We start from the raw sequence: 24,479 nt of genomic DNA on the forward strand, positions 1-24,479 counted from the left end.
CAATAAAGCTTTAAGAAGAAACAAACTAGATCTGTTTCGCCACTGCAGCATTATTATACCCTGAATTTTAGGGAACGTAGGTTTTTTTTTTTTTAACTATGAAATTACAAAATGAAAATTAATGAGATTTTAACTTTTTTAATTACAGAGACCCAGCTAAGTTCCCCTGAAAGTCTTGACCTTGAAGGAGAAGTCTCTCCAGGTAGCAGAGAGACCCCAGAGGAAGTAAGAAAAATAGTGGCAGAAAAGGAGGTGAATATTCTCCTCTGTAATTTTTCTCAGTGGTTTTTTTCTGTTGGTAGTCCTCTCTCTGATGCAACATTGACCTTGGCTGAAAAGATTCAGGTGAAAGAGGGTTTTAGCTTTTGGGACACTTATCTCAGGGATAGATTCTTTTTTTTTTTCGTGACCGGCAACGGATCGCAACCCTCGGTGTTGCGCCCGCACCTCGCTCAGCCAGTGAGCAGGAACCGGTCTGTATGTGGGATCCGAACCCTCGGCAGCGGGAGCGCCACCGCGCTCCCAAGTGGCGCACTGTAGCAGTGTGCCACCGGGCCGGCCCCTCAGGGACAGATTCTTAAAGTTACCTGTTTAGCACTGTTTCTAAGAATAACAGTAGTTTCCATTTCTTAAGTATTTTTATATGCATTATTATTTCTATTACAGATGTAGAAACAAAGGCTTAGGATGTTTAAGTAATTTGCTCTAATTCATGCTGCTCATAATGGTAAAACTAGAATTCGAACACAGATTTATCTTCAAAGTTAGGGCGTTTTCCATTATATACTGATAAATAACAGAGATACAATCTTGGGGAAAAAAATCTCTATATTTATATTATGACATAAACATAACTTTCATCCCTAATTTCTAGATGTGATCAGAAATGCAAAGTCAAGATAGCTGCATGATAAAATAAGCAAATCTCTATTTGCATCATTACCTTTCCTAACTTTGCATACCTGGCAACAACCACCAAGCTGATTGATGCAAGTTCATACTTCTAGTTAAGATTCTCAGTGTGCATTTTTCATGTTGATTCTGAGAAATTAGCTAGCCAGGAATTCTTTTAAAGAATTTAAAATCTTTAAACTCTGTTGCTGTGAAAAGCAGCCTGAGAATTAAATGAATTCTTTTGTGGAAATAAAAGATTTTGGTTACATTTGTTATACTGTCCTATCTGAGCACCTTAAAAAAGACTTAATTTTCTTAGTCCTTTTTATATTCTGGGTTTATATTCTAGGTTCTTCTGAAGTTTTTGTAGTAGAAGTTAGATCCCCTCCCTAGTCTCTGTACTGCAAGTAACTGGGTAGAAATTCTGCTTTCATGAATCATGCACACCACTTGGTTCCATGGAACCTGATCTGTCACAACTGGGAGACCAGTTAGTCTCCCAGTACCTGGCAGGTTCAGCTTCCAGACAGACCAAGTTTCCCTGATGCCACAGAGAACAGAGGACAGATCCTACTAGATAATGTCAAAATGGCCTTTGAGTCCTTTTCCCAGGCAGCAAACAGAACCTTCTAAATGGGAATGGAGAAACAGTATTATTAACACAGTCGTCCTAACATACAGAAGAATCCCTACAAGCCTTTAGTTAATTAATCAAGGCTGATTTCTTACCCATGCATGACTGCAAGGAAGACTATTTTTTGTTTGGGTCAAAGAGCATGAACTCTATCTAGAATTCATACTGTACATGTCTGCCCTACTACACATCAGATAGATGGAATTGTGTATAGCCTTTTTCACATTGACTGTCCTCTTTTTAGTGTTGCTGTTTGCTGATATCTGTGGATGTCTGTAAATAGTCTAAGAAATTTCCATTAAAAGAAGTTATAGCTACTGTAGTTTTTAAGTCATTGAGTAATCACTTACTAGATACAAGCCACTTATTAGAAAGATGGCATTGAATATTTTATGTGCACAAGGATAGAATCATAAAGAGTGTGGACTCTTGCCCTTGGAATCTGTGTATAGGGATCTTTGTCCTAAAATTTGTTGTTTATTGAAAGGTAGTATGGTGTAGTGCAAGGAGTTTAAACATTGGAATTAGAAGACATGGCTTTGAATCTCAGCCCTATCACTTTGTGACGTTTTGGGCAAATTAATAAATCGTTTTATTCAGTTATGAGGCAGTTATTTATAGTTTGTATACTTCGTGCTAGTCACTGTTTTAGACTCTTAGGATTTGAATATAAATAAGAAAAAGACAATTCTTACCCTCAAAGGGTCCTGGTAAGGGAGTAGACAGATGCATAAACAGATAATTATACAGTCTCTGACTTATGATGGTTTGACTTACGATTTTTTAATGTTACAGTGGTGCAAAAGCAATACACATTCAGTAGAAATGATACTTTGAGTACCCGTACGACTATTCTGTTTTTCACTTTCAATACAGTATTCAATAAATTTCATGAGATATTCAACACTTTATTATAAAATATGCTTTGTGTTAGATGATTTTGCCCAACTGTAGGCTAATATAAGGGTTCTGAGCATGTTTAAGGTAAACTAATGTAAGTGTTCTGAGGGTGTTTAGCTAGGCTAAGTTATGGTGTTAGGTAGGTTAGGTGTATTAAATGCATTTTTGATGTACAATATTTTCAATTTATGATGGGTTTATCAGAATGTAACCCCGTTGTAAGTATCTGTAATTATAATGTGGTCTGACATATATGATGATAGATTCCTGGGGCACTAGGGGAGCACAGAAGAGGAATGAATGCTTTTCTGAATTTCATTTCGTCATATATAAAATGGAGGCAAAGATACCTATTTTACTGGGTTGATCTGAAGATTAAATTAGATAAAGAATATAAAACACATAGCAGATTTGGCACAAGTAGAAATATGCATATGGAAACAATTATTTTACTGCTTTATAATATATTGTGGCTGTTCAGTGATATTATCTTACAAATGACCGAGAATTGCTCGACATTATTTGAGGTATTTGGAATATTCATGGCAGAACTGTAGTCCCTTTTGATTTCCCACATTAGTTAGGTTTCTTTGGAAATAATGTTTTCTGAATATCTTGCATGAGAGTTTCCCTTAATTGGAGTCTCACAGAGAAAGTCTGTTCTCAGAGTTAATGGAAGTTATTCAGAGTCAAACAGCTAGTTTAATCAGTTAGTTTTTAAGTAAACTCCATTAAGAATCCTAGGGTAAGAGGGGAAAGATCTAAACAAACAGCTTTCTAAGCTACACATAGAGTGGATGGTGCAGGGGTAGAGGACTTGGTGATTTGCAGGACATGCTTTTATTTTCACTGGGTGTGTTTCTGAAGGTGAGGTTTCTTTTGAGGCCAGAAGACAAGGACCACTAACCTTTTAACAGATCAAGATTCAGTGTCTGAGTACCTCTTTTAAGAAATAGGTATATAGTTATTTTAAAAGTAGAAGCAGCTTTGCAGAGACCCTGACTGCATGATTCTAATAAAAGCTGCTTTGCTTGTATTTTCCCCCTTAAGTTTTCTCCAGAGTAGTTAATATTTAAATAGACTTTTTTTGATGGTGCTGGAGAAAATATCTTATTTTAATATAAAAATGTTCAGAAACCTTCTGGGTTGCCTCTGAAGGTAGTTGGAAGTGGTATTATATTCACAGTGAGACAATAATAGACAGATTGCTCCCTCTTGAATACATTAATAGTTGAAGGTACATTCTCTGCATTTTTCCCCCCGACCAGTAAGGGGATTGCAACCCTCAGCATGGTGTGGTCTGCACCACGCTCAGCCAGTGAGCACACTGGCCATCCCTATATAGGATCCAAACCTGTGGCCTCAGTGCTACCAGTGCCACACTCTCCCAAGTGAGCCGGGGGGCCGGCCCCATTCTCTGCATTTTATAAAGCTGGTGATGAGTACAATGGAGTATAGTGCTAAAGCACCAGTAACATCCACGTCATATAACATTCCTGTGCTTAGTGAACTTTAGAAAGCCAAGTAACTGTTCAGTTGCCACTTTCAGTAACTCAAGACTACTTGCAAATTTTAGGATATATTGATTTTTCCCCTCTCTGCTCGAGTAGCTTGCAACTTTTGACAACTTTTCCTTGAGATTTATGAACAGAGGAAGTGAGAAGCTCAGTGACTAAGCTTGGAATAAATAGGACCTAGGACTTTCAGACCCACTTGACTTTCCTCACTACTGTGGAAGAATATAGAACCAGTTAGTCTCCCAGTACCTGGCAGGTTCAGCTTCCAGACACAAAATGGAATGTAGGGCTTTTTGCTTCTGTCACAAAACAGTAGAATGGAAATACTGAAGGTTTTGGTGCCAAACAGGCCTGTGTTTGAGATTAGATTGAACATGTGTGATTTTGTGATCAGTAGGTCATTTTGCCTTTCCAAGCCTCGATTTCCCCTTTTGTAATACTGGAGCTAGTGACAACTGTGTCCAGTTGGGCTGTTGTGAGGAATGGATATGGAAAATACTTGGTGGAGCCTGGCATGGTATAAGAACTCAAGCACTGTTAGTTCCTTCTCATCTTTCTATTTTTCCCCTTTTAGAGTATGTCTTTTTAGTAAAAGCCAGGTGTGTTAAAAACAGGGCATTTTCTGGCAGTTGTAGAAACTGTTTGATTTGGTAATTAGATGGTCTGTTTCTCTCTGCTTACTCACACTCACAAGTAGTAGATTTTAGGGATGACTTAAACTTAGAGACCAAAAAAACCCCAAAAAACCCCAGTTGCCTCAGAAGTCAAATTATCTACCCATTGCAGTTTTGGTTCTGTTTTATTCTTGTATCAGAAGAGGTTTTATTGTTTCCCCCCCGTAGTAGGGTGTAATGATAGCCCATGTGCTCCTTGCTCTTTGGTTTTTTTGTTTTTGTTTTTTTTTGGTGGCTGGCCTGTAAGAGAATCTGAACCCTTGATGCTGGTGTTATAACACCACGCTCTAACCAACTTAAACTAACTAGCCAGCCATCCTTGCTCTTAAATGGAAGCAGTAGCAATGCAGGACAGTTTCACATTGATTGGATAGGACATTCTGTCCTTTGAAGCAAGTGTTTGGCAGTAGTGCTGCAGTGCTCACGCATACTGTTGAATTAATAACTGCAGAATTCTTGGCTCTGACCAACCTGTACAGGTAGAATAAAACTGCCTCTTAGATACCAGCAACTATAGGAGAAATGATGACTATAAAACATTGAGAGGAGTAAGAGAAGGTTTAAGAGTGGCTTTGGCAGAATTGATTGTTTTAACTAATGACTTTTCTTTGAGCCTCCTTAAATACTTGGGTTGTAGTTTCCTCTTTAAGTCGAAAAAGTCACAAATAAAACACAAGAGCTGTTATGTCTTATTGGTCTACAGACTTAGGTTTTTAACTTAAATTGTAGTTGTGCTGCTTTTGGCTTATAGCTCTTTTATTTTCTAACTGCTTATGTCTTAAAGTCACTTAGAATGAACACAGTTCTTAAGTGAGATTGAAAAAGTGTCTTTAGTATATGCTGTTGATACACAAAATGTGGAACACAGCAAATGTAGTGCACTGTTGAAATGAGGGCTGTATCTTGCAGTGTGGTAGAGGTCAATGCACTCAAATTTTGGAGCCATAGTCTTTGGTTTGAATTTCAACTCTGCCACTTATTTGTTCTGTGACTTTGTGCAAGTTGTTTTACTGTTTTGGACAACACTTTTCTCGTGTGTAAGAAAGGATGTGTTAATAATCTTTGTAAGATTTTTTAGTATTAAATGAATAATACATGCAGAGTGCTTAGTCATAGTTGGCAGGCACTGAATAAGTATTAACTATATTAGCAGTATCTCCCAGTCCTTAGTCCTGAATTTGGTAAACTCTTTGATTGGTATTGTCTCTTTAAAAGTAAATGATAGGGCCGGCCCGTGCGCCGCTTGGGAAGCGCGGTGGCGCTCCCGCCCGAGGGTTCGGATCCCACACACAGACCGGTTCCCGCTCACTGGCTGAGCGAGGCGCGGGAGCAACACCGAGGTTTGCAATCCCGTTGCCGGTCCCCGGTCCGGTACGGGGGCAACACTGAGGGTTGCGATCCGTTGCCAGACACGGAAAAAAGACAAAAGACAAAAAAAAAAAAAGTAAATGATATATGGGTTGGAGTCTCTTGCAGTTCTTTGGGGGAAAAGATATTTTATAAACTAAAGGTGTTACAGTTGCTGTTTGTCATGTTCTTTTAGGTTGGTAACAGGGATGATGCTGAGAAAGAAATACCTACTTCCACCCTCTCATCCAATACCCAGGTATTCTGCCCACTGTGTGACCAAGGCTTCCCACTCACAAAGATTGAGCGACATGCCATGTACTGCAATGGTCTGATGGGACAAGATACAGGTAAAGCCTCATCAGGACAAACTCTTACTTTTCTTTGTGTAGTGGTTTTGTAATCCTGTATAATAATGCAATGCAAGGAAAACAGACAGCTCTTCATCAAAGTTAAAGTTGTTGTTCCTCTCTTTTTTTTTTTCTATCTAATTAATTTTCTTGTACTTTCATATTCTTTATTACTTTTGGCAGGTATACTATCTTGTTACACATACCTCAGGAGAAGGGGAAGGAAAAGTCTTTTATCTTTTAATATCTCAACTTATTCTTTGCAATAGGCAGGCCAACAAATCAGTACAATGCAGTGGACCTTGCATTTTGTTTTATATATTAAAATATTGAGACTCCTGTGGAACTTGAGCAACTGAGTTTTAGAGTTGCCCATTTTTTCATTCAAGATAAGTCCCTGGTGCGTTGTTAGTTTTTGTTGGGTTTTTTTCCCCCTTAAATAGAAATTCTACCTAGAGATAACTACCAGCTGAAAAAATTCTAAGGTACAGTTGGCCAATACAGAGATTGAACCCTGGACCCTAACACCTGGATCGCGATGTTATCAGCACCATGCTCTAACCAACTGAGATAACTGGCCAGCCCTAAATTCTAAATATAATAGTTTCTACACAGCTCTCTCTGGTCCACCGTGCTGAATGTAATCCTTAGATAATTGAAAGTGTTGCATGTTCTCAGTGCTACTTGGTTTCTGTAACTTAGGTGTATTTAAATCTGAAATTGTATAATTGTGTAGTATTTTATAAGTTAAGATTGCCAGAAAGAAAGGTATATGTTATTTAATTTTCTTGAAGTAATATACTTGTTAGTTATTAAATAAGGAAGTACCTAAACTTGCAACTTAATAAATTTGTTGTTTTTTTCTGATTATAATAAAGTAATACATGTTCATTGTAATAATAAAAATAATGATAATGATAATAACGATGGTTTACATTTATTGAATACTTAAAATTAGTCAGTACTGTTTACATAAATGGGACTATACTATGTGTATTATTCTGCAGCTTGCGTTTTTTATTTAACAGTAAATTTCAATCTCTCCATGTGCAGATATATTTTTTACATAGTTGAGATCTGACTGTATGTAAAGTGTTGTATTCTGCTCTTTCTATTTATAGCATAAAATTTCCCCCATGTCACTGAGTTATTTGTAAACACATTTTAATGCCTACATTAATATTCTGTAATCTGGATTGCCTCTCTTTACTTATTGCATATTTAAAATGCTTCATGTTGCCATATTATAATTATATGATACTTGAGCCTATTATGCCTAAAGTTGCTGCTGTATTTTTGGGTTATTTCCCCAGGTTCTGTTCCTAGTGTAGGGTGGTAGTAAAAAAGATAGGTTCTAGAATCCAATCACTTTAAGGTTGAGTCCCACATCTGTCACTTACTAATGCGTGACCCTGTGCTAGTTTCCAAGCTTACCTTTATGCATCTGTCAAATAATTGTAATTACCTTGTTCAGTTTTTGTGAGGTGAAATAAGATATTTTAAGGAAAGTGCTTAGCACAATACCTAGCACATAGTAAGTACTCAAGAACTGTTATAATCCCCAGTAGTGAAATTACTAGATCAAAGATTTTGTAATCATTTTTAAGGCCCTTTATTCATAGTATTGTAGTCTTTTAAATACTATTAGAGTTGAGGACCTAAATCTGGCCATCAAATCCTTTTAATGGAAGAGCACTGAAGGACTGGAATCTAAATGCAGTTTTAATTTGACGTAGCTCTTTAGTCTGATTTTTTTTTTTAAGCTGAGCATTCCAGTGACTGAAAGAATTCTGGAGCTGAGCATTTGGTGACCAGAGAGGGAAGAGACTATCTTGTCTCTCTCTCCAAGCACACTTAACACAGCTAATGTTAGTCATCTGAGTCAATAACTTACTCAACATTGAGGTCCAGAAATAAATGAGTTTGAGAAGATGAATGCCCCTTTGAGCTCTAGAAATAGATGACCTCGTTCAGGTCCGAATTATTAGATAAAGAATAGTATAGGGTAGCTCCTATTGACGTCCAGAAATAAATGAGTTTGAGAAGATGAATGCCCCTTTGAGCTCTAGAAATAGATGACCTTGTTCAGGTCCGAATTATTAGATAAAGAATAGTATAGGGTAGCTCCTATTGACATTTACCATACTGAACTCTGCTAGTTTGTGCTTAAACAGGAAGTTTTGGCATTCATTAGTGTCAGATATCTTTCAGCTGCATGATATTTGTTTTTAAGCCTGTTCTTCCTTTCTGGAGTATGGTGGGACAGGGGAACTTACATCCCCAAATACTTGCTGTTGACATTGATTCAGGCTTGTTTCTGAATTTTTTTCTAACCAAATGGAGGCTTATGCCACCAGAACCAGGTTGTTCTCATTGAACTTGTTGAGAAGCTGACACCATCAGGTGGGCAAAGTAAACTGAGACTTACCATTGTCACTCATTCAGGGAGAGCCTTTCAGGTTCTCCTTATTCTGTTTGGTCCAGGGTCAGTGACCCTGTCTAATATTGCTCAATTGGACTTATACTTTGGGTCTTGAAGACTTTCAGACATAATAGATGTTAATTTGTTTTCTGATATAATAGGAAGTCCTTATATTCTTGGCACTATGTGTCTTATAGCTCTGATCCAGATGTCTCAGACCTCCATCTGAAGATGTCTGCTATATTCTGAATGACAGTCACACCTTCTTTTTCGTAGGGAATTTTGTTATAAACACTAGTTGAGAAGTATAATAAAGGCAAATGTAGAATACATCCTTCTATTCAATGCTAACTTTTCTACCTAGAACTAGAAATTTGATTCCTTTCTCCCACCTTTTACTTCCTATTTACCTTTGATTTCTCCAATTACATATGGAACACTTTTTTTTTGTTTGTTTTAAATGGTGCTAGGCCTATGTGGATTACTAAAGGAGTTTAAGACAAGATTTCTCTCATCAAGGAGCTTGCAGCCTCAATGGGGGAAATAAGCATTTACCTAAGAAATTAATTACAAGATGACAAAAAGTGAATGATTGTGTACCCAAGTGAGGGTGCCTGACAGTAAGTGCAATGGGAGAGAGGAGAGCTTCAGTGAATAGGGATGATGTCCTAGAGAGGTTGGTCTTAACCTATTGTTTGAATAAACCCATAGGAAGGTAGGGGGCCCTTTACCCACCTATGGGTTTGGGTAAGATAGGAAGCAAGGAAATGGCCACTAAACAAAAGCTTCCTTTTAATCTTCCTTGTAGTGTTAGCTTGTTAACCTAAATCACCTTCTCTAGTGACATTTTAGGCCTTATGAGAGAGAGTTTGGGGCAGGGAGTCCTCACCGGAACCATTCCATTCTCTGCTTACTTCTCTACTTTCCTGGGAACAGAGTTTAGGGGTACAGATAGGTTGGGGAAGTAATTAGAAAGGAATTATGGGAAGCGCCTACTAGCGTGCCTAGCATACAGAAGGTCTTCTGTAGGTCTGATCTCTTTATTTGGTTTCCCCAGCAGCTTGTTCCTCCCCTTCTTTCTTGCCAGAGGCAAAAGTTAGTGATTATTCTAGTTCCTCTCAGCTTTATGACTGTACACAGAGGCCAGGCCTCCAACCTCATTTTTAACCTTTGGTAAAAGGAGGCTTCTCCCATTGGGGAAGGAAAAGAGTTACTCTTCTTGAAGCCACATAACCCAGGCTGGGAGACCATTAGACCAGTGCCTAAGGTGTGGCATAAGAGAGGACTTACCTTCCAGAGTTAAGTATCCATCTTTCCCCTCTTTCCTGTTTTCCCCTGAAGCTGATCCTAGACATGCTTGGTTTGGCTGTGTAAAAGAAATAGTAATTAGAGTAATTTACATGAAGCATCTACCATTTATGTCTAGTTACCATGAGCACAATAACAATTATGCATATCATTAAATATGTGTCTGATTAACTTTGCTATAAGTTTTATTTGATTATAATACTACACTCTGGTTAAGTTGTCTCAGTCTGCTCAGTGTTGCTCAGTGACATGGCTGTCTATTTAGAACTATGAAAAAATTAGAGGGAATGTTCTTCAAAGGGATTGTTTGAAGGGAGAAGATTGGCTAAGTTGATCTAGATTACAACAAAAGCAGATGGCTTTTGCATTTGCTTTTTTGTATTTGAGACCATTTTTATTTAAACACCTAGGAAGAATAAATCTTCCCATTTACTCATTCAATAAATATTTATTAAGTACCTATTATTACCAGATACAGTGAATAGAATATAAAGTCTCTGTTTTCATAGAGCTTATATTCTGGTAGCAGGAGGCAGACAGTAAACAAATAAATATACATTATGTCAAGTGATGATAAGTATTTTGGAGAAAAAATAAAGCAGCATAAGAGGGGGATAGGGAGTACCGAGGTTAGGAGATAGCAATTTAAAATAGGTAGTCAGGGAATGTCCCATTAAGAAGGTGACATTTGAGTAGAGACCTAAAGGAAGTGAGGGAATAAGCTAAGAGTATCTAGAGGTGGGGAGGAGAGAGTATTATAGGCAGAGGGAACAGTAAATGCAAAGACCCTTAGGTGTGAACAAGCTGGAGTGGAGTAAGTGAAGGAGAGATAAATAATAAGATCAGAGGTGTAACTGGGTGAAGGGTGGGGGCAGGTGGACAGATCACAGGGCTCTTTTAGGCAATATTAAGGACTGTGGCTTTTCTTTTCAGCAAGGGAGGAGTCCTTGGAGGGATTTGAATAAAGAATTAATATTTAAACAGAAGATAACTCTGGCTGCTGTATAGACAGTAGATTATTGGGGTGGGGGACAAAAGCTGGGAGAATAGAGTCAGTGTTTTATTTTTGGCAGTATGATAGAGTGGGAGAAACATGGGCTTTAGAACTAGACAGATCTGGACTTGAATGTCAGCTGTAATATTGGTCAGTTGGATAGTATTTGACAAGTTAACTTACCTACCTCTTTCAGGATTAGGTTTCTCGCTTGTAAAATTAGTCTGACAGTATCAGGATTACAATGAGAAACAGAGATACTTTATAAAGTACCTAGCACTATGCCTACACGTGATAGATATTTAATAAATGGTAGCTGCTATTATTACTGACTCACCTTTCCTGTCTATGTGGTCTTTCTGAGGTGTGTGTTTCTGTGTGCTAACATATAAAGTATAAGCCATAAAGTATATGCATAATTGATATAACTAATGAAAAGATGAAAGGCAAGGCATAAGGGTCAAAGAGGTAAGAATAAATTGATGAGAAATAGATTACAGAAGAATTAGGGAAGCTTAAGGCATTAATTGTGTATACTTTGGGTCTAGATCGAGGGTTGTGGCTTGGAGTCAGGATACTGTCAGGCATGGATTTTCTCTTCAGGGATATATCTTGGTAAAATGATGGTGGGTGGGTGGATGGGGAGAGATAGTGATCCTTCTTATAGATACATGTGAGAGCTAACAGAGAAGGACTGAGGCCTAGAATAGACTTGACTTGGGTGACTCAGAAAAAATCTGTAGGACCTGAACATCTCTAAGACAGACACATTTCTTATATTTGACAGTTGGACTTTTTCTATTTTATATACCTGCATTTGCCTATCTGAATGTAGTTTGTACCCCCATTCAGTTTTCTCACTTGTATTAATGTGGCTTTTGTGATATCCAGAATGATTAGATTTAGTATATTGCTGTTGGCACCTAACTATTGAGGTGTTAACAATTGCAAAATAACATAGGTTTAATAAAAATAACATGAATTTTGGAAACAGACTGACCCTTGGGGAGATACACAAATCAAACATAGGCCCTGATCTCACTGAGATTACAGTTCACGTGAATAACGAATACAAGTTCAAAACTACTAAGAGACATACAGATAAAATCCTGTGGTGTTTCAGAGGAAATGTGATTAGAGATTGAGAGGAAAGGGCATTAATGTAGGAGAACATGAGCAAAATGACATAAATAGAAAAATGTGAATGGTGCACAGGAAAGAGCAAGCAATTCAGTGTGGTTGTAGCATGGGCATTATGAAAGAAAACAGTAGTCTGTTGGAGAATGACACATGTAACTCGAGTTATGAGGTTAATATGGGGCAAAGTGTTTTTCAACTCTAAAAGAATTATTTGTGTGTTCACCCCACTGTAGCATATAGGACTCTTGGATACAAGTGTTAGAAATATAATTTCAGTAACGTTTAGCAAAGAAGAGAAGTTAGTTTGGGGTAGTAATTGTGAAGTGGTTAGGGTTCGGGAAGAGCTGAATCTAGGAGCTCAGATGATGTCTTTCTCCATCTTTTGACTCTACTTGTCTCTATTCAACAGATAGGCTCTTTTTAAGCGGTAGGAAGCCAGAGATTTTTAGCTTTTAATCAAGAGGAGGAGTTCTTTCTTCTGACACAGGAGAAAGGTCAGTCTAGAGAAAGACTCTGATAGGACTTACTAGATTCAGGTGTCCACCCCTCATCTAGTCACTGTAACCAAGTGGATGGGTATGTATTGTTTACAAGTCAGAACAAGTAAAGGAGAACCCTACTAGTACCTATCAGAAATTCTATTAGTATCTTTCAGAAAATTCTGTGTCACAGTAACAGAAAGAACTGTTAACACATGGGATTTCTTTTTCTCACATAACAAGTCTGGAGTGAAACTGTAGCTTGGTGATGTAATGGAGGACTTAGGCATTTGCCTTTTGGCTCCACAATCCTAAATTTGTGGCTGCTTGACTCATGATTTCAAGATGGCTTCTGCATCTCTAGACTTTACATCTGTGTTCCAGGTAGGAAGAAGGAGAAAGGGTAAAGGACATGACTGCTGATTCTGACTACCTTGATCTAATACTCATTCCTGCAATCTCATGGAATTGAGTTTATTCTAGATTAGGGTTAAATTGAGTCATTTCTAAATTTAATGTTTATTAGTATCTTTTATGTGTGTGTGTATGTTTTTTTTTTTTTTATAAAATTATACTGTCTCTGAAGTCATTGCTTATTTGCTTTTTACAGTGATTCAATGTAACAAAAAGTTTTTATGTCCTGCTATTAGTGAATATTTTGCTAGATGCTGGGGGTGAGGAGGGGAAGCTCAAGAGGTGGTAAGAGATATGATACAGAGCTGAATGGTCCCTCAAATTTGTACTCAGAAAATTTATAGTTCAGTGAGCGAAACCAACTTGGGTATGACTAAGTATAATATAACTCATTTGAAGGCTGAAATAGAGGCACTAACTACCAACAGAGGAAGAAGGGATTAATTCTGATCGGTGGGATAAGGGAAGGCTTCATATTTAATCATTCCTCTAATTTGGGGCATTGTTTTTCAACCTATTTTTTTTCTATTGAAGATTGCTATTTTCTATTAAAATAGCAATGAACCTTGTTGTCTGTAAATTATCTGAATTTCTGATTAGATTTCTTTACATTGGATTACTAAAAGAATTACTAGATTATATGCATAAAGTTTTAAGATTGCTTTCTAGAAAGGTTATACTCATTTCAGTTCTCACCAGCAACGTATGAGTGTTCCTTTTGCCACACCATTCCAAATACTGAGGAATATTCTTTTTTTAAAAAAATGGCATATTTGGTATGTAATAATAAATGTATTTCTTTGATTAGTAGTAAAGTTGAAATACTACTACTAATCAAAGAAATAAGCTATCAAGCCATGAAAAGACATGAAAGCAGCTTAAATGCATATTACTAAGTGAAAGAAGTCAATCTGAAAAGGTGACATACTGTGAGATTCTGACTATATGACATTCTAGAAAAGGCAAAATTGAGACATTAAAAAGATTAGTGGTTTCCAGTGGTTGGTGGGAGGGAAGGATGAATGGGTGGGACATAGAGGATTCTTAGGACAGTGAAACTACTCTGTGTAATGCTGATTGTGGATACCTGTGATTATATATTCATCCAAACCCATAGAATGTGCAACACCAAGAGTGAACCTTTAATGCAAACTGTGGACTTCGGGTGATAATGATGTGTCAGTGTAGTATTTCTTTGTATTTTTTTGATTAGTAGTAAAGTTGAAAATTTTTTTCTTTTTAAAAAAAATCCCATTTGCATTTCTTCTTTGAAGAACTGTTCTCTGAAGTTTGCCCCAGCATCTATTGGGATCTTAGTATTGTTCTTATCAGTTTATATAAGTTTTTAGTAAATGATTTGCTTTTTGCTTCAAAGGTGCTTTCCAGGTTTTTTCCACTCACCAATCAGTTTTCACCAAGTTGTCAGATTTATGCATCCTGAGACAGCAGCCTCCTCCTTGTGTGAATATTGTCAAAGCTTTTATTTCTTGAAGAAGAAGCAGTGCTGATCCTGCAGAAAGATGTAATCGGTGTGAACAGAAGTGGCACTGATATGGGGAAGAGTATAGGAATCCATGCAGAATTAAGGGAGGATGGCAGCAAGTAGAAAGAATAAAGAATTCAGTGCCATTGATGATGGGAGGAGGAAGCTAAAGAAATAGGAGGAGAAGGTTGGTGGCCTGGTCCAGGGATCAGCAAAGACTGGATGCCCAAAGTGGTACATTTAAAGGAATTGGGACATATCTTCAAGGCAACTGGGAATTTAAAAATATACTTTTCCCCCTGAATATAAAAGTGATAGAAATAAAACTGACTAGTGAGTATTTTAGTTTATTTCTTTATGCTTTTTTTTGGAGTTTAGGGGAACAAGCATTCCCCCGCTCCAGTATTGGGATTCTGATACCTATTTTGTACACATATACACACACACACACAGAGTTGTCCCTCGATATCATGGGGGGATTGGTTCCAGGGCCTGTCTTGGATACCAAAATCCAAGGAAGCTTAAGTTCCTGAAATATTTGCACACAACCTTTGCACATCCTCCCATATACTTTAAATCATTTCTAGATTATTTATAATACTTAATACAGTGTAAATGTTATGCAAATAGTTGTTATACTGTATTGTTTAGGATAAAATGACAAGAAAAAAAAGTTTGTATATGTTCGGTCCACTGCCCCCTTTATTTATTTTGAGTATTTTTGATCCAAGGTTGGTTGAATCCATGGATGTGGAACCCACAGATATGGAGGACCATGTATGTATGTGTATGTATATGTTTATATATATATATATATATTTATATATATTTGGCCTCCTCCCATTATTATGTCATAAGCATTTATCTAACATGCTGTTAGAAATTCTTTATATTCATAAAGTTGTTTATAGTTTTTGACTTTAACAAATTATACAAAATGTGCTTAATAATTTGTTATCATTGGGGAAGTGTTTTTTAAAAATTTATTATTTTTTTACATTCTAAGATGTTGTGGAGCAGGTGGGGAAGGGCGAGAAGGAAAAGGGGAGGGAAACAGAGTGGGAGGAGGAGGAAGGAAGAGGAGCATGGTTGAGGCCCGTGGCATCCCCCTCATTCTGGCAGGGGAGACCAGGGGGCTTCCAGTGGCAGCTTGGTTGTTGCTGGGCTGGATGCAGATGCCAGGAGTGTGTGGCTGAAGCCCTTTACCCCCCACTGCCCTGGCTCGGAAACTCAGAGTGTTTCCAGCAGTGACTCAGTGATCATCACTGGGCTGGTTGCAGATGTTGGGGGCAGGGTGACCTAAGGCTCTTGGTCCCCCACTGCCCCGGAACAGGAGCCCGGGGTGTTTCTGGAGGCAGCTCAGTGGTCATCACTAGGCTTGATGCGGATGGGGTGGAGGTATGGCTGAGGCCCTTAGCTACCCACCACCCTGGCTCAGGAGCCCAGGGCACTTCCGGCAGTGGCTCAGTGGTTGTCGCTGGGCTGGTTGTGAATGTTGGGGGGTTGTGGCTGAAGTCCTCATGGGTAAGTATTTTTTGACCAAGTAACAAAATGACACGAACAGCTTTTAAAACAAAATGCAAACACATTTAAGAAAAGGATGTTTTAGAACAGAGCATGAGGGGCAGCCTGTGGCTCACTCGGGAGAGTGTGGTGTTGATAACACCAAGGCCGTGGGTTCGGATCCCATATAGGGATGGCCGGTTAGCTCACTGGGTGAGCGTGGTGCTGACAACACCAAGTCAAGGGTTAAGATCCCCTTACCGGTCATCATAAAAAAAAAAAAAAAAAAAAGAACAGAGCATGAGCACTTGGTCTTACTGGCCATAAAGTAGATTCATCTTTAATAGGCTTCACTGAATAACTGTTTGGTGTTTTCTGGAGAGACCATTATTTTATTTGAATGCCCATGGTACTAACATTATGACTCTTAGCTACTGGATGTAATCTTAGACTAGTACCTCTACTCCAGACTTATGGTATACTGCATGTAAATCTCTCCTCTTGGACTGATAATGTAGAAATGTGTGTCCTCCCCCACTCTCACCCCTGTGGTCTCAGTTGTCTTCTAACAACTTTCATTCAACCTTTCTTTGGAACATTTCCTCATGTGAGCTCCATTATGGTGCATTAATAAAGTTGTATGATGTGGCATATGAAATGGCAGACTGACTGCAATCTATGCTGCCTGAGTTCTCAGTGCCTTTGTTCTTCCTGTCTTCTTCCTCTTAACATTGACTTTGCCTTTGCTTCAGTTACTCCTGTTCATTGTGCCTTGGTTCTGAAGAGCCAGGATTCAGGATTTCTTTTAGCAGTTTTCTTCTTCCAGATGTGCTTATTCCTTCCTTGGAAAATAAAATAGCTCTTTTTAACACCTGCGTTAATACCCAAGGCATTATGTGTTGAAGGAATATTAACAGCTTAAAACCATTTTAGAGAAGTTCTCTCACTTCATGATCTAGTCACATTTCTTAATTCAGGCATCTAGAGTATTTTAAAAAAGAGAAAAAAGCTCAAGGAATTAGTATTAGATCACTGATCTCCATTAGAACTATCTTAGAGCCACAGTGTGGACTATAATTACCTAACAGGACAAGTTATTATTATCTCCATTTTACTGATGATGAAACTGGTATCAGAGAGGTTTAGTACTTGTCCAGTATTAGGCAGTCAGTAAGCAGCAAAGCCCAGGTCCACACCTAGGTCTGCCTGACTCCAGAGCTAGCATTTTTCTTCATTGATATCACTCTGCCTCCAATGCTTAGAGATGGGATACACATGGGGGAAAGTTTGAGGAGACCATGGAGGCCTCAGTCACTTACAGGAAAGCAGAGTACTAGAATCTTTCACCTCTGAGTGTAGACATGAAATCTCATCTCATCAGAATTGACCTTATCAGCTTTTCAATTAGAAAATTGAAAGAAACAGGAAAAAAACCAAAAAACAAAAACAGAAAGTGGAAGAAACAGTTTGATGGATTCATATTCTTTCCTGGGGAACAGAGTCCATGTGACATAAGTCACTTCTGTAAAAGCATGTGTGCAAAGTCAAAAGATCAGATGAACAACTACTTTCAGCAGTGGCTGTGAAGATTGACCATGCACAGACTGATTTTTTACTAAGGAGTTTTCTGAGGGTCTGATATAAAGGAAATGCTTGATAACGAGGTATTATTTTTCCATTAAGTAAAAAATTTAATTTGTCGTGTCTTTCTAAACCATACCTAACATTAACCAACAGTAGACACCACTTATGAGCACCTGCTATATATCAGGAATTGTGCTTTTGGTATTCTGTTTTAATCCTCAAACAATCTTTTGAGGCAGGTATTACTCTACTTTTATACAAGAGAAAATTGATAGGGCTTAACAGGGAAATAATTATTTCCCCAAGATCACATACCTAGAAAGTGGCAAGAGCTGGGATACTCAACCAAAAAGCTGGTAATGTATTCTAAAGAGTCTTCCATGAATATTCAGATGTTTCTTTTTTAAAAAAAGAAAAAAACATGTTTCAGAATACTAAATCCAATATCATAGTCAATATATTGTTTAAAAATTTATGGTAAAACTGTGTGTTTATACTCCCTTTCTTTTATGCAATAGTTGTCATATGTCACATGTACATCTTCATACATTACAAACTCCAAAACATAATGTTATAATTTTTGCTTTAAACAGTCCTGTGTATTTTAACGAAATCAAGAGGAAAATAGTATTTTGTATTTACTAGATATTTACTGCTTTTGATACTTTTCAGTTCTTCCTGGTGATCTGAGTGTCAATCTAGAGTCATCTCCCTTCCACCTGAAGCCTTTAGCATTTCTTGTAGTATAAGTCTACTGGTAATAAACTTCCTTAGCATTCTCATTATCTGAGAATTCCTTGATTTTACTTTCATTCTTGAAGGATGTTTTTACTGTATGTAGAATTTTGGGTTGACAGGTTTAGTCTTGTTTTTTTTTTTCCTTTTCTTTCAGCACTTTAAAGATTTTGTTCCACTGTCTTCTGGCCTCCATAATATCTGATAACAAATCTGTAGTCATTTGAATTGTTGTTCCCCTATAAATTGAAAACAGGTCACATTTAAAAATTCTCTTTATATGTTGTTATTTTGGATTGTATCCTGGACATTGTGAATGGACCCAGTGATGCCTGTCTTTTTTAGGGACTATCAACATAGTCATATAGGATTTTTGAATTAGAAGCTATCTCTAGTAGAATAAGATTAGCAATTCTAGTACCTGAGAAAACAACAACAATTTATTTATTGAATAGAACGAGACAGATATAGGGTCTTTCTGTTTCAAGAGTTATTTCAGATTGGACTCTAGAGACATTTTCATCTAAGTTATAAAAATATTCTGTTACTCTTAAAACCAAGAAAATACCCCACTGAACTTGTGAATAAGAAACTACCTAGCCAAATAGATTTATTAAATATACATTTACATTGAGTGTCAATTTTATGCCAAGAATGTGGAATACTGAAGTGATTAAGAGACAGTCTACGGGAGGAGATAAACAGGTAAAGCAATAATTAGTATGTTGTGTGAGAGGTAGTGTCGTAGGTATGCACATAGGGTCCTGTGTGAGTTTAGAGATTTGGGGCCTTCTTGTGCCAGGGAAGGCTTGCTGGTACTGCCACTGGTAATGCTGGACCCGAGTTATTTGTGGAACAGTGTGGAAGATGGATTGTAGGGATTGAAACTATGAGCAGGGAGACAGACAATAAAGCAGTGTTAGTGGAAGTGGACTGATTTGAGAATCTTTTGGTAAGAGAATCAAACTTTGTGACTGAAGGTCAAGATGAGAGAAGGCAACCTTGACTCAGGTTTCTGGCTAAGCCCATTGCAGGATACTTAGCTTAGAGAGCCCTTCGGAGTAATTCAGAAGATCACTATGTTGTTTTTACCACATTATTTGTGTCTCTTTACTGACAACCCAGTTGATATTTATTTAGTGTGTTATAACCCACATAAGAAAAATGAGACAAGAACCAGGGGATGGAGAATGACTGGAGCAGAGAAGGGGGGGAAGGGAGGAGCTCTTTTAAACAGAAAGATCAAAGGAGACTTCTTGAGGTGATATTCAAATAATCATTCCATGTAAAGGGAATAAATATAAAGGCCCTAAAGCAAGATTGCGTTTGGCTTATTTCTGAGAGCTGGAGGGAAGCCACAATAACTGAACTAGGACATGCAACAGGTGGAAAAAAGAGAGAGAGAAGCAGTAGTCAAATCACGTGGGGTTTTTGCACGTTAGTGTAAATATGATGAAAATCCTTAGAGGGATTGAGAATAAGGGAGTGATGTAACTCTGGCTGCTATGTGGGAAAAAGTCTGTAGAGTGACAGTAGCAAAGATACAATCAAGGAGACTAAGCAGTGGGCTATTGCATTATTCCAAGCAGGATCTAATGTTTGCTTGCATCATAGTGGTAGCTATGAGGTGAAGAAGTTGTCATGTCAATTTTGGGAACATTTTGAAGGATTTTGAAGGGTGAAGCTACAGGATTTGTTGAAGTATGAAAGAGGAGACTTGAGTGAAATCAAGATTTTGCCTCAAGCAGCTAGGTTAATGATGACTTTGTTTTTTGAGAGTGGCAGGAGCAGCTTTGGAGAAACAAATTAACAATTTGGTTTTGCACATAATTTTAGGATGTCCAGTAAATAACCAAGTGGAGATGTTGAGTAGACAGTAGGATATACAAGTCTAGAAATAACCATGTGGGAAATATTTAGCATATTTGTATGCTGATGGGAATAGTATAAAAAAGAGAAAAATTAATTCAGGGGAAATGATGGCAGGAAAGAAGTCTTTAATTAGGGTCCAGCATCAAATGGAAAAGTTGGCCTTAGATAGCTGTGTGGGCAATTCATCTTCTGTAGTAGGAGGGAAGGGCAGAGTATATGGGTACAGATGCCAGTGGATTAATAGTTTTGGTGGTATAACAGTGAGGGAGTTCTTACACGTTTCTCTTTTTCTCATTAAAAAAAAAAGTCTGAAAGGTTAGTTTAACATTAGAAAATCAGTGTATCAAAGACAAAAACCGTGTAATCATCTAAACACAGAAAAAGCATTTGACAAAATTCAGCACACCTCCATGATAAAAATGTACAACAAACTAGGAATGAACAGGGACTTCCTCAACCTCATGGAGAGGAATCTATGAAAAAACCCATTGCTAACATCATAGTTCATGGTAAAAGACTGAAAGCTTTCCCTAAGATCAGGAACAAGACAAGGATGTCCACTCTTCCCCCTTCTATTCAACTTGGTATTAGAAGTTCTAGCCAGGACAATTAGAAAAGAAATGAAATAAAAGGCATCCAGATTAGAAAGGAGGAAGTAGACTACTCTTCAGATACATCTTTGTCTTTTCAACAAATGGTGTTAGGACAACTGAATATCCACATGCAAAAGAGTGAAGTTGGACCACTACTTCATACCATATACAAAAATGGATCAAAGACCTAAATGTAAGTGCTAAATAACACTTCTATAAAACTCTCTTAGGGATAAAACTTCAAGACCTTAGATTTGGCAGTGGATTCTTAGATATAACATCAAAACCACAAGCAACAAAAGAAAAAAATAAACTGGACTTCATAAAAATGAAAAGCTTTGTTAATCAAAGGATACTATCAAGAAAGTAAAGAGACAACCTACAGAATGGGAGAAATTATTTGCAAATCATACATCTGATAAGGGTTTAGTATCTAGAATATATTATCAGTCATTGACAGAAAAGACAAACAGCCCGATTAAAAAATGGGCAAAGCACTTGAATAACCATTTCTCCAAAGAAAGATATTCTCTGGCCAAGAAGCACATGAAAAGATACTCAGCATCATTAGTCATCAGGGATATGCAAGTCAAAATCACAATGAGATACCACTTTATACCTACTAGGATGACTATTTAAAAAATAAGCATTGGCAAGGATGTAGAGAAATTGGAACGCTAGTACATTGTTAGTGGAAATGTAAAATGGTGCCGAAACTTTGGAAAGAAAGGAATGGTGAAAGAGGAGTCAGGATGGTATCTTGGAGGTTTGAGGATTTGGAAAAGATATGAAATAGTCTCTAGGAGGGCAGAAGAAACATATTAGGATTAATAGGCAGTACCGAAGGAGTGCTACAACATGGATGTACTTTGAAAACGTTAGATGAAAGAAACCAGTCACAAAAGCCTGCGTATTGTATGATTCCATTTATATGACATGCCCAGAATGGGCAAATCCACAGAAACAGAAAATAAATTAGTCGTTACCTAGGGCTGAGAGTTTAGGGGAAAATGGAGAATGACTGATAACTTGAATAGGTTTCTTTTTGGAGTGATGAAAATGTTCTAAAATTGATTGTGGTAATGGTTGCACAACCCTGTGAATATACCATTGAGTGCTCGACTTTTAATTAATTAATTAATTAATTAATTAATTATTCATTCATTCATTCCTTCATTTATTTATTTTCGAGGTCACAATTATTTATTAGTGGACAGTGAAAACAATTTAGCAGGTCATGATTAGCTTGTTTTTTTAAAAATGAAATAGAACAGAATAAAAAATTTCAGTGCATCACCCTTAGTAAGAATAAGCATTATTTCATGAAATACTTGTTCAGTTGTCTATGGGTGAGGTTTGGATTTGCACATGCACATTTCTAGGATGGGTTTTGGACAACAGTGTAAAATGTATTTCTTACTCCAGGAAGCAAATAAAAAGTTCAAAAGTCACTTTCCCAAACTGATAATTCATACTGTGGAGTACTATGCAGTAGTTAAAAAACACCCTCCCCTGCCCAATCCCCACCTGAAATTGTATTATTTATTTACTTACTTATTGACCAAATGTCTAGCAATAATGTAAGCTCCATGAGGATAGAGGCTGTCCATCTTGTTCCATAATGTGCCTAGAATAGTGCCCATCACATAATGAATATCAGCTAAAAGAATGACTGAATGAGATAGATATGATGTGCATAGATCTCCAAGAGTACATTGCAGAATATTATGTACACTTAGAACCGTTTATGCATCAGTCACACACACAACAACCAAATAACCTGTTTCTTTGTGGGAATAAATGAATTTGGAAGGATGTACATCAAGTGTAGCAATGGTTTATCTCCAGGGAAAGGGCCCGGGATTAAGACCATGCATAAGTATGTGTGTGTATATGCAGAGAGAAGTGCGCAGTCTTGTGAAAGGCTTTATTACTCTATCTGCATTGTTTTAAATTTCTATATCTAGAATATGATAATATATTCATTGTTTAATTAAAAATAAAAATTTAAATAATAAATAATGGTACATCCACATAGAAATTCTGTGACTGTGGAAGAAGACAGTAGATCATTACGAGCAGATGTTTTAACATGGAAGGATGTCCATGAGTCATTGATAGCAGAAAAAGGAAGTGTGGAACAATATGTATAGTATAATTCCATTTAAAATTTTTCAGTGTATCCATCATCAGATGAATGGATAAGGAAACTGTGGTATACATTTTTTTTTTTTTTGGATTTTTATTTATTTTTTTTTAATTCAATATTTTATTTTGTTGATTGTTGTGGCCAATAACCTCCCTCCCTCCTACCTCTGCCACCTCCCTCCCAACAATATCCTTTCTGTATGCTTGTTGAATCAATTTCAAGGAATTGCAATTGTTATGTGCCCCCCCCCGCACCCCAGGATTTTTTTTTTGTATGTGTGTGTGTGTGTTTTTTTTTTTTTATTTTTTTCTCCCACAAATGTGAGAACATGTGATATTTCTCTTTCTGTGCCTGACTTGTTTCACTTAATATAATTCTCTCTAGGTCCATCCATGTCGTTGCAAACGGCAATATTTCATTCTTTTTTTTATAGCTGAGTAGTATTCCATTGTGTAGATATACCACATTTTCCGTATCCACTCATCTGACAATGGACATTTGGGCTGGTTCCAACTCTTGCCTATTGTAAAGAGTGCTGCAGTGAACATTGGGGAACAGGTATACCTTCGACTTGATGATTTCCATTCCTCTGGGTATATTCCCAGCAGTGGGATAGCTGGGTCATATGGTAGATCTATCTGCAATTGTTTGAGGAACCGCCATACCATTTTCCATAGAGGTTGCACCATTTTACAGTCCAACCAACAATGTATGAGAGTTCCTTTTCCTCCACAACCTCGCCAGCATTTTTCTCCTGCATATTGATGTCCAGTTTTCCCAGCACCATTTGCTGAAGAGGCAGTCTCTTCCCCAGTGTATAGGCTGAGGGCCTTTGTCAAAGATCAGATGGCTGTAGGTGTGTCGGTTGATTTCTGGATTCTCTATTCTATTCCATTGATCAGTGTGTCTGTTTTTATGCCAGTACCATACTGTTTTGGTTATTTTAGCTTTGTAGTATAGTTTAAAATCAGGTAGTATTATGCTTCCAGCTTTATTTTTTTTGCTCAGCATTGCTTTGGCTATGCGTGGTCTTTTGTTATTCCATATAAATGTCTGGATAGTTCTTTACATTTCTGAGAAAAATGTCATTGGAATTTTGATGGGGATTGCATTGAATTTGTATATCACTTTGGGTAGTATGGATGGACATTTTCATTATGTTGATTCTTCCAATCCAAGAGCCTGGGATATCTTTCCATCTTTTTGTATCCTCTCTGATTTCAGCAGTGGTTTGTAGTTCTCATTATAGAGATTTTTCACATCCTTGGTTAACTCAATTCCTAAGTGTTTTATTTCTTTGGTGGCTATTGTAAATGTGCAAGCTTTCTTGATTTCTCTTTCTGCATGTTCACTATTGGAGAATAGAAATGCTACTGATTTTTGTATGTTGATTTTGTATCCTGCTACTTTGCTGAAATCGTTTATCAACTCCAAGAATTTTTTTGTAGAGGCTGTTCGATATATAGGATCATGTCATCTGCAAACAG

The 24,479-nt window shown here is 37.4% G+C and overlaps 1 protein-coding gene across 1 annotated transcript in view; it reads left to right on the plus strand.

The window, feature by feature from the left end:
• Window positions 1-24,479, plus strand: part of UIMC1 (ubiquitin interaction motif containing 1) — a 151,370-nt gene that overhangs the window by 102,623 nt on the left and 24,268 nt on the right. The window contains exons 9-10 of the mRNA XM_008576034.1: window positions 149-252; window positions 6,163-6,316. Coding sequence (XP_008574256.1) covers window positions 149-252; window positions 6,163-6,316 — 258 coding nt within the window. The remainder of the gene's footprint in view (window positions 1-148; window positions 253-6,162; window positions 6,317-24,479) is intronic.

This window comes from Galeopterus variegatus, unplaced genomic scaffold (genome assembly GCF_000696425.1).
Source record: "Galeopterus variegatus unplaced genomic scaffold, G_variegatus-3.0.2 Scaffold1275, whole genome shotgun sequence".
NCBI lineage: Eukaryota > Metazoa > Chordata > Mammalia > Dermoptera > Cynocephalidae > Galeopterus > Galeopterus variegatus.